The 11,417-nt window shown below is 45.8% G+C and overlaps 1 protein-coding gene across 2 annotated transcripts in view; it reads right to left on the bottom strand.

The window, feature by feature from the left end:
- Positions 1-6,817: 6,817 nt before the first annotated feature.
- The window catches only part of shmt2 (serine hydroxymethyltransferase 2 (mitochondrial)), a 45,536-nt gene continuing 40,936 nt past the window's right edge, over positions 6,818-11,417 (bottom strand). For both annotated transcript variants that reach the window (XM_052526464.1, XM_052526465.1), the window contains 2 exons: positions 10,072-10,179; positions 6,818-9,343 (listed from right to left, as the gene is read on the bottom strand). In XM_052526464.1, the coding sequence (XP_052382424.1) occupies positions 9,216-9,343; positions 10,072-10,179 (236 nt within the window). In that variant the 3' untranslated portion in view covers positions 6,818-9,215. The remainder of the gene's footprint in view (positions 9,344-10,071; positions 10,180-11,417) is intronic.

Below are 11,417 nucleotides of genomic sequence, written 5' to 3'. Positions count from 1 at the left end.
GAGTGTTGCACAACCCAGATCTCATTGTAAATACCCACGTTTAGGGAAAAGGCCTGAATAGCATGTTCAGGGACATGTTGATCTTTCCTCGGTTCCCATTGGCTAACGTGAACGGTTGCCTCAAAATCACATTTGGACACACGTTTTTTTCCCCAATTTGCACAAGTCTCCTCCTCGGTTGACCTTTTTCCAAACGTGTGAGATCAACAACAGTCCCGAACGCCATCCTTTCCTGCCCTGAGCAGCCAGAGAGAGCAGGATGGAAATATGGGATAGGTCTATTTTTAGATAAAGATTCATTTAAAAAATGTGAGACAAGTAGTTAATAGGTACCAAAACAGTGTTGTAGGTTAGTACAAAGTGAGGGAGAGCAGAGGCGAGAAGAGGCCAAGGAAAGGGGGGAGGGGAAGGAAGGAGGAGGCGAGAAGACGCCAGAAAAGGAATGGGAGACAGGATAGGACAGGAAAAGACAGGATATGCCCAGGGCAGGTGTATATACACGTATCTTACAGAGATACGTCTCTTTTTCATAACACATTCTATAATTTATACTATCAAGCAGATGCTTTCACCTCCCTACTACTCAGGTGGTGGCAGTTGGTTTGTGGGCATTACTACCAGCCTACACACAAAACCCAGAATTTTCCCTGGTAAGGCCATAATTTAGCAGTTATGACTAAGGCCCAGTTTCTCCTGGTACTGTAGCCTACTGCTCTGAATGGACACTGGACTCCACTGCAGTCACAATGTGCTTGAATTATTCTGTTCAAACTTGCATATATGAGCTAGTTCTCCTGCTTATTGCTCCCTAAAATGTCCCACAAGCATGTTGGAGACACTGGATGGATGGCAATACATCAATGAGAAAAACAGGAAGATTTCTGCTGCCACGGCACTTCTGTTATACAGTATCCCTTAACATCGCAGGCAGGGTGGCGGGTGGGAGGGGTGTTGTGAGACGAGGTGAAAACGGTTTGCAGGAGCCGTTGGTTGCCACCAGAGGTTGGGTGTGAAATTCTGTTTACCGAGATTGTGTGTGTGGGGATCACACACACACACACACACACACACACACCTCTGCCAGTTGTGTGAGAAGAGCTGAAGTACAGCAAGCATGTCTGAGCTGGGGCTGTAAGCCTGCGAATTGATGAGCTGAATATTTCCTTACTCTCCCCAGTGTGTGTGATCCACACACCCACTCTAGCGGTGACAGACGGCTATAACGCAAGCAACGAACACACCACTTCGGTTTTATTGAGATAATTACTTAATAAGCAGAGTTGTGTTTACATAAAACTTCAAAAACAGCATTCAATCCGGGCGGGAGATTCACAGGCGGGCGATTCACAGGCGAGCGATTCACAGGCGAGCGATTCACAGGCGAACGATTCACAGGCGAACGATTCACAGGCGAGCGATTCACAGGCGGGCGATTCACAGGCGGGCGATTCACAGGCGGGCGATTCACAGGCGGGCGATTCACAGGCGGGCGATTCACAGGCGGGCGATTCACAGGCGGGCGATTCACAGGCGAGCAGGCGTCATTCCATCCTCGACTTTCACTTACGTTAACTCTGTCTCGTTTTACGCAATTATGACGACGCTGCTCTAATAAATACATGAATCCAATTAATTGGCAACACTGTCATTTATCCCCCTCATTAAACACCAGTGATATATGGTCAAGTCAGCAGACAGAGGAACTGTGATGAGAGGAGGGGCTGTGTCAGTAATGACAATAGCAGCAGAGAGAGGAGGGGCTGTGTCAGTAATGACAATAGCAGCAGAGAGAGGGGCTGTGTCAGTAATGAAAATAGCAGCAGAGAGAGGGGCTGTGTCAGTAATGACAATAGCAGCAGAGAGAGGAGGGGCTGTGTCAGTAATGACAATAGCAGCAGCAGAGAGGGGTTGTGTCAGTAATGACAATAGCAGCAGAGAGAGGAGGGGTTGTGTCAGTAATGACAATAGCAGGAACCGTGAGAGGAGGGGCTGTGTCAGTAATGACAATAGCAGCAGAGGAGGAACCGTGACAATGAGAGGGGTTGTGTCAGTAATGACAATAGCAGCAGAGAGAGGAGGGGTTGTGTCAGTAATGACAATAGCAGCAGAGAGAGGAGGGGTTGTGTCAGTAATGACAATAGCAGCAGAGAGAGGAGGGGTTGTGTCAGTAATGACAATAGCAGCAGAGAGAGGAGGGGTTGTGTCAGTAATGACAATAGCAGCAGAGAGAGGAGGGGTTGTGTCAGTAATGACAATAGCAGCAGAGAGAGGAGGGGTTGTGTCAGTAATGACAATAGCAGCAGAGAGAGGAGGGGTTGTGTCAGTAATGACAATAGCAGCAGAGAGAGGAGGGGTTGTGTCAGTAATGACAATAGCAGCAGAGAGAGGAGGGGTTGTGTCAGTAATGACAATAGCAGCAGAGAGAGGAGGGGTTGTGTCAGTAATGACAATAGCAGCAGAGAGGAGGGGTTGTGTCAGTAATGACAATAGCAGCAGAGAGAGGAGGGGTTGTGTCAGTAATGACAATAGCAGCAGAGAGAGGAGGGGCTGTGTCAGTAATGACAATAGCAGCAGAGAGAGGAGGGGCTGTGTCAGTAATGACAATAGCAGCAGAGAGAGGAGGGGCTGTGTCAGTAATGACAATAGCAGCAGAGAGAGGAGGGGCTGTGTCAGTAATGACAATAGCAGCAGAGAGAGGAGGGGCTGTGTCAGTAATGACAATAGCAGCAGAGAGAGGAGGGGCTGTGTCAGTAATGACAATAGCAGCAGAGAGAGGAGGGGCTGTGTCAGTAATGACAATAGCAGCAGAGAGGAGGGGCTGTGTCAGTAATGACAATAGCAGCAGAGAGAGGAGGGGCTGTGTCAGTAATGACAATAGCAGCAGAGAGAGGAGGGGCTGTGTCAGTAATGACAATAGCAGCAGAGAGAGGAGGGGCTGTGTCAGTAATGACAATAGCAGCAGAGAGAGGAGGGGCTGTGTCAGTAATGACAATAGCAGCAGAGAGGGGTTGTGTCAGTAATGACAATAGCAGCAGAGAGAGGAGGGGTTGTGTCAGTAATGACAATAGCAGCAGAGAGGAGGGGTTGTGTCAGTAATGACAATAGCAGCAGAGAGAGGAGGGGCTGTGTCAGTAATGACAATAGCAGCAGAGAGAGGAGGGGCTGTGTCAGTAATGACAATAGCAGCAGAGAGAGGGGTTGTGTCAGTAATGACAATAGCAGCAGAGAGAGGGGCTGTGTCAGTAATGACAATAGCAGCAGAGAGAGCTGAAGGGACTGAGAGTTTACATGTGCTGCTGTTCTACACAAGCTGCTAGAGTGAGACAGTACCACTTAGTAAGCTGCTACAGAGAGACAGACAGTACCACTTAGTAAGCTGCTACAGAGAGACAGACAGTACCACTTAGTAAGCTGCTACAGAGAGACAGTACCACTTATTAAGCTGTTACAGAGAGACAGTACCACTTAGTAAGCTGTTACAGAGAGACAGACAGTACCACTTAGTAAGCTGTTACAGAGACAGACAGTACCACTTAGTAAGCTGCTACAGAGAGACAGTACCACTTAGTAAGCTGCTACCACTCTAGTAAGCTGCTACAGAGACAGACAGTACCACTTAGTAAGCTGCTACAGAGACAGACAGTACCACTTAGTAAGCTGCTACAGAGAGACAGACAGTACCACTTAGTAAGCTGTTACAGAGAGACAGACAGTACCACTTAGTAAGCTGTTACAGAGAGACAGACAGTACCACTTAGTAAGCTGCTACAGAGACAGACTTAGTAAGCTGTACCACTTAGTAAGCTGTTACAGAGAGACAGACAGTACCACTTAGTAAGCTGCTACAGAGACAGACAGTACCACTTAGTAAGCTGCTACAGACAGACAGTACCACTTAGTAAGCTGCTACAGAGACAGACAGTACCACTTAGTAAGCTGCTACAGAGAGACAGACAGTACCACTTAGTAAGCTGCTACAGAGAGACAGACAGTACCACTTAGTAAGCTGCTACAGAGAGACAGACAGTACCACTTAGTAAGCTGCTACAGAGAGACAGACAGTACCACTTAGTAAGCTGCTACAGAGAGACAGTACCACTTATTAAGCTGTTACAGAGAGACAGTACCACTTAGTAAGCTGTTACAGAGAGACAGACAGTACCACTTAGTAAGCTGTTACAGAGACAGACAGTACCACTTAGTAAGCTGTTACAGAGACAGACAGTACCACTTAGTAAGCTGTTACAGAGACAGACAGTACCACTTAGTAAGCTGTTACAGAGACAGACAGTACCACTTAGTAAGCTGTTAGAGAGACAGACAGTACCACTTAGTAAGCTGTTAGAGAGACAGACAGTACCACTTAGTAAGCTGTTAGAGAGACAGACAGTACCACTTAGTAAGCTGTTAGAGAGACAGACAGTACCACTTAGTAAGCTGTTAGAGAGACAGACAGTACCACTTTGTAAGCTGTTAGAGAGACAGACAGTACCACTTTGTAAGCTGTTACAGAGACAGACAGTACCACTTTGTAAGCTGTTACAGAGACAGACAGTACCACTTAGTAAGCTGTTACAGAGACAGACAGTACCACTTAGTAAGCTGCTACAGAGACAGACAGTACCACTTAGTAAGCTGCTACAGAGAGACAGACAGTACCACTTAGTAAGCTGTTACAGAGAGACAGACAGTACCACTTAGTAAGCTGTTACAGAGAGACAGACAGTACCACTTAGTAAGCTGTTACAGAGAGACAGACAGTACCACTTAGTAAGCTGCTACAGAGAGACAGACAGTACCACTTAGTAAGCTGCTACAGAGAGACAGACAGTACCACTTAGTAAGCTGCTACAGAGAGACAGACAGTACCACTTAGTAAGCTGCTACAGAGAGACAGACAGTACCACTTAGTAAGCTGCTACAGAGAGACAGACAGTACCACTTAGTAAGCTGTTACAGAGAGACAGACAGTACCACTTAGTAAGCTGTTACAGAGAGACAGACAGTACCACTTAGTAAGCTGCTACAGAGAGACAGACAGTACCACTTAGTAAGCTGCTACAGAGAGACAGACAGTACCACTTAGTAAGCTGCTACAGAGAGACAGACAGTACCACTTAGTAAGCTGCTACAGAGAGACAGACAGTACCACTTAGTAAGCTGTTACAGAGAGACAGACAGTACCACTTAGTAAGCTGCTACAGAGAGACAGACAGTACCACTTAGTAAGCTGCTACAGAGAGACAGACAGTACCACTTAGTAAGCTGCTACAGAGAGACAGACAGTACCACTTAGTAAGCTGCTACAGAGAGACAGACAGTACCACTTAGTAAGCTGCTACAGAGAGACAGACAGTACCACTTAGTAAGCTGTTACAGAGAGACAGACAGTACCACTTAGTAAGCTGCTACAGAGAGACAGACAGTACCACTTAGTAAGCTGTTACAGAGAGACAGACAGTACCACTTAGTAAGCTGCTACAGAGAGACAGACAGTACCACTTAGTAAGCTGCTACAGAGAGACAGACAGTACCACTTAGTAAGCTGCTACAGAGAGACAGACAGTACCACTTAGTAAGCTGCTACAGAGAGACAGACAGTACCACTTAGTAAGCTGCTACAGAGAGACAGACAGTACCACTTAGTAAGCTGCTACAGAGAGACAGACAGTACCACTTAGTAAGCTGCTACAGAGAGACAGACAGTACCACTTAGTAATCTGCTACAGAGAGACAGACAGTACCACTTAGTAAGCTGCTACAGAGAGACAGACAGTACCACTTAGTAAGCTGCTACAGAGAGACAGACAGTACCACTTAGTAAGCTGCTACAGACAGACAGTACCACTTAGTAAGCTGCTACAGAGAGACAGACAGTACCACTTAGTAAGCTGTTACAGAGAGACAGACAGTACCACTTAGTAAGCTGCTACAGAGAGACAGACAGTACCACTTAGTAAGCTGCTACAGAGAGAGAGACCGTACCACTTAGTAAGCTGCTACAGAGAGACAGACAGTACCACTTAGTAAGCTGCTACAGAGAGACAGACAGTACCACTTAGTAAGCTGCTACAGAGAGACAGACAGTACCACTTAGTAAGCTGTTACAGAGAGACAGACAGTACCACTTAGTAAGCTGCTACAGAGAGACAGACAGTACCACTTAGTAAGCTGCTACAGAGAGACAGACAGTACCACTTAGTAAGCTGCTACAGAGAGACAGACAGTACCACTTAGTAAGCTGCTACAGAGAGACAGACAGTACCACTTAGTAAGCTGTTACAGAGAGACAGACAGTACCACTTAGTAAGCTGTTACAGAGAGACAGACAGTACCACTTAGTAAGCTGCTACAGAGAGACAGACAGTACCACTTAGTAAGCTGCTACAGAGAGACAGACCTTACCACTTAGTATGCTGTTACAGAGAGACAGACAGTACCACTTAGTAAGCTGCTACAGAGAGACAGACAGTACCACTTAGTAAGCTGCTACAGAGAGACAGACAGTACCACTTAGTAAGCTGCTACAGAGAGACAGACAGTACCACTTAGTAAGCTGTTACAGAGAGACAGACAGTACCACTTAGTAAGCTGCTACAGAGAGACAGACAGTACCACTTAGTAAGCTGCTACAGAGAGACAGACCGTACCACTTAGTAAGGCTTCAGTGGGTTCACTCCATAGGTGTTAAAGTAGACTGCGACCATCATACTAGACAACGTGTACATTCTGGAAAGGGTTTGAACATGAGAACTGCACACCACACACACAAAGCATGTTCAGTTATTCAGAAAAGACAAAAACGACAGGTTACAGGTCAGATATTAAAATCGCTGTATATATTTATTAGTATTAAGCTTTTTAATCTAAAATGTCTTGACAAAATTGATTTTTTATTTGAACTGTGCAGACATGAAACATGACTTTTGGGAGCATATCAGCATGCTGGAAAGTTAATCACAACGGGCTTTAAGGTAGCGCCATTAAACAGCAGGTGTATCGCATAGCTCTGAAAACTACAGGTACCAGAGTCGGGTAATGAGGTCTATCTTACTTAGGTATGTCTGTATGTCCATACTCATAAAGGGTCTCGGAGTAGGAGTGCTGATCTAGGATCAGATTAGCCTTTTAGATTACAATGAATAAGATTCCATGGACAGTGTGGACCTGACCCTAGATCAGCATGTATACTCGGGAGACGGTTGATACATGTACACACAGCCGCTGGTAGTAACTGTTCCACAGTCAGTCTCTTGTCTTCGTTATCAATACTGATGTGATGCCCCTCCTTGTTTGGATCAGAGTGGTTCTGTAGAGACCATCCACTCTACGCCTCAAAATGGAGGAATTCTCACTGGCTCACTGATGCAGTGATAAACACACCCTCCATTTTGTGAAGTAATTTGGGGAAAAAAAAAAAAAAAAAAAAAAAAAAAAAAAAAAAAAAAAAAATCGGCCAACAAAAAGAACACTGTGAAATAAACGTAACTCAAGCCATTCCCTCACACTGTGTTCTCTACATAGGGGTCCTCAGCTAAATCAACATGATCACCCTCTCCCCAAAAGCAGCAATATAAGCATTAAAAACCTTGAGATACATTTTTTAACCAGTGTTGGAAAATAAAGAATTATTTAATTCTGTAAAGTTAAAATACATACAAAATCCTTTCTTCTTTGTCAACACTTAGAAAGCCAGAACTGGCATGAAACCACTGTTTATTGTATTGTCACTTTGGACCATTATCAGTCTAACAATATATGCAGCAGGTTGTTGGATGGATCATACACTACCTGCTGAAAAGGACCATGGGAAAAGGCTTCAGAGCCAGCATTGTTTGGTTGGGGTTGGAATGATCGTATGAAAAGGGTACGTATGAAGTGAAGGCCTGGTCTGAGATCTGGTTTGATATCTGTAGGATAGTGAAGCCCTGGTCTGAGATCTGGTTTGATATCTGTAGGATAGTGAAGGCCTGGTCTGAGATCTGGTTTGATATCTGTAGGATAGTGAAGGCCTGGTCTGAGATCTGGTTTGATATCTGTAGCTTGGTCTGAGATCTGGTTTGATATCTGTAGGATAGTGAAGGTCTTGGTCTGAGATCTGGTTTGATATCTGTAGGATAGTGAAGGCCTGGTCTGAGATCTGGTTTGATATCTGTAGGATAGTTAAGGCCTGGTCTGAGATCTGGTTTGATATCTGTAGGATAGTTAAGGCCTGGTCTGAGATCTGGTTTGATATCTGTAGGATAGTGAAGGCCTGGTCTGAGATCTGGTTTGATATCTGTAGGATAGTGAAGCCCTGGTCTGAGATCTGGTTTGATATCTGTATTAAGGTATAACAGGGGAACGGTCCTGTTATGGAGTTCACCAGTCAACCCCCTGACCTCTGGCTTGGGACCCCTTGACTTCTGATGAGACTTGGGTTCAAGTTAAAAATAGACATTACATATACCTTTATCTGAGCTCGATTGAGCTTGCCTGACATCATGGAACGATAGTTTTGTGAAGATTCAATCTGGCACTCTAGGCAAGCTAGAGCAAACAGAACAAATAACGGAACGATTTCGAATAGGATTTGAGGCCCAGGGTTACTTCAGATGAGTTTGAATGGAGTTGGTTACACACACACACACATTTACAACAGTATAGGATTGTACGATAGACGTGTATTAATCAAATCTTCATCACGAACATCTAGTCGATCAATTAAGACAATATGTTAATTTATGGTTTAAGACTGTGCTTCTAATAAATGTACCTTTGTGGTGACAGTAAGTTCAGATGACATTTCTCTCAGGGTCTGACATTGAGCTCTTTCTCCTACACTACAACCTTAAAACATGCAGAAAATAAACAGTTAGAAAATAAGGATGTTTTTGTTTGTGTAGACATACAAAGGGGGGGGTTAGAAGCTACAGAATTACCCTCACGTTAGGTCAGAGGTCAACAGATGACATCAAAGGATTATAACCAAGGTCTCCCATCTGTTTGGATAAGTCTGTGAGGTTACGCCAGGTCTGACTCCAATCACTGACCACCACCAAGTTCCCAATGTCCATAATAGCCTACCACTTCAAATTCACCTCCAAATACATTTCTGCTTCCTTCTAAGTAGTACGCTAGTGTTGGATATTGGAATGTAAATACTCGACTGACTCTCCCTCCCCCTCTCTCTTTGTGTGTGTGTGGAGGGCCTAGTGATCCTCGAAGCCGAGGGCCTAGTGATCCTCGAAGCCGGGCATAGGGAAGGGACGTGCGAAGGCCTCCACTCGTTTCTTCAGCTCTGCCATGCGAGAGACCGTCTCTGGATCCTCCAACAAGAAGTTCTTAAAGTCTGCAAGTTTCCCTGGAGAGAAGAAGACAGTAGAGCAGATGTTTTCAGCGTGTCACTTCCTGTATTTTCACACCAATGGCTGGCGTTTTCTCGACTGAGTCACTCTGTTAGACATCTCCATCTCTTTGGGTTAGCTAATGAACTGGCACTTCTTCCAGATCGCTACAGGAGACTGAGTCACTCTGTTAGACATCTCCATCTCTTTGGGTTAGCTAATGAACTGGCACTTCTTCCAGATCGCTACAGGAGACTGAGTCACTCTGTTAGACATCTCCATCTCTTTGGGTTAGCTAATGAACTGGCACTTCTTCCAGATCGCTACAGGAGACTGAGTCACTCTGTTAGACATCTCCATCTCTTTGGGTTAGCTAATGAACTGGCACTTCTTCCAGATCGCTACAGGAGACTGAGTCACTCTGTTAGACATCTCCATCTCTTTGGGTTAGCTAATGAACTGGCACTTCTTCCAGATCGCTACAGGAGATGGAGGAACTGTGACAAGAAAAAGACCCGGACTTTAGATTTAAAACAAAGTTTCGGGCATCACGGCCTCCATCAGAATGTACACACACATGGACTTCCCCCCAAATGGCACCAGGGCGAGTAAGGCTCCGGTCAAAAAGTAGTGTGTAATGAAGGTAATAGCTTGGCATTTGGGACGCAGAAAAAGGCAAGACAGAGAGGAGACTGATTAGGTGAACTGATGAAGTACAAACAGCTGGTGAGGAAGAGGAACTCACCAGTCTTCTTCTTGACGTCCAGGGCGATCTTAAAGCCTTCATCCATGAACTCCACCACCTGGACAAAGTCTGCCTCCTTGAACTGCCTGGAGGTCAGCGCCGGGGCACCTGGGAGTCAGGAATGGGAGGAGAGTGTCAGTGATAACCAGGGACACAGAACGCTCAGGTGTCATATGCATGGTAATTCAAGGTTAATGTAGGATAGATTTGATTATACTAATAAAATGTGGCGTTCCACAGGGATTGATTCTTGCATCTCTTTTTTTTGTACCTCCTGACAAAACAGCATCTGGTTATTTTAGTAGTGATGAATAAATAAACTAAACTAAATTAAATTAATAGTTCAAAAACATTAAAATATTTTTTCTGGACACAATGTATACAAAAACAGAGCATACATACAATGTAGCCATTGTATTCTGAATGGTACCACAGGGTTCCATACGTGGTACCACAGGGTTCCATACGTGGTACCACAGGGTTCCATACGAGGTACCACAGGGTTCCATACGAGGTACCACAGGGTTCTGGTCCGAGGTGTTCCATACGTGGTACCACAGGGTTCCATACGTGGTACCACAGGGTTCCATACGTGGTACCACAGGGTTCTGGTCCGAGGTGTTCCATACGTGGTACCACAGGGTTCCATACGTGGTACCACAGGGTTCCATACGTGGTACCACAGGGTTCTGGTCCGAGGTGTTCCATACGTGGTACCACAGGGTTCCATACGTGGTACCACAGGGTTCTGGTCCGAGGTGTTCCATACGTGGTACCACAGGGTTCCATACGTGGTACCACAGGGTTCTGGTCCGAGGTGTTCCATACGTGGTACCACAGGGTTCCATACGTGGTAACACAGGGTTCCATACGTGGTACCACAGGGTTCTGGTCCGAGGTGTTCCATACGTGGTAACACAGGGTTCTGGTCCGAGGTGTTCCATACGTGGTACCACAGGGTTCCATACGTGGTAACACAGGGTTCCATACGTGGTACCACAGGGTTCTGGTCCGAGGTGTTCCATACGTGGTACCACAGGGTTCCATACGTGGTAACACAGGGTTCTGGTCCGAGGTGTTCCATACGTGGTACCACAGGGTTCTGGTCCAAGGTGTTCCATACGTGGTACCACAGGGTTCTGGTCCGAGGTGTTCCATACGTGGTACCACAGGGTTCTAGTCCGAGGTGTTCCATACGTGGTACCACAGGGTTCTAGTCCGAGGTGTTCCATACGTGGTACCACAGGGTTCTGGTCCAAGGTGTTCCATACGTGGTACCACAGGGTTCTGGTCCGAGGTGTTCCATACGTGGTACCACAGGGTTCTGGTCCGAGGTGTTCCATACG

The sequence above is a fragment of the Oncorhynchus keta genome, chromosome 10, assembly GCF_023373465.1.
Source record: "Oncorhynchus keta strain PuntledgeMale-10-30-2019 chromosome 10, Oket_V2, whole genome shotgun sequence".
In the NCBI taxonomy this organism is placed as follows: Eukaryota; Metazoa; Chordata; class Actinopteri; order Salmoniformes; family Salmonidae; genus Oncorhynchus; species Oncorhynchus keta.
The sequence above is the reverse complement of the archived record's forward strand: the minus strand, read 5'-3'. Positions and strand labels throughout refer to the sequence as shown.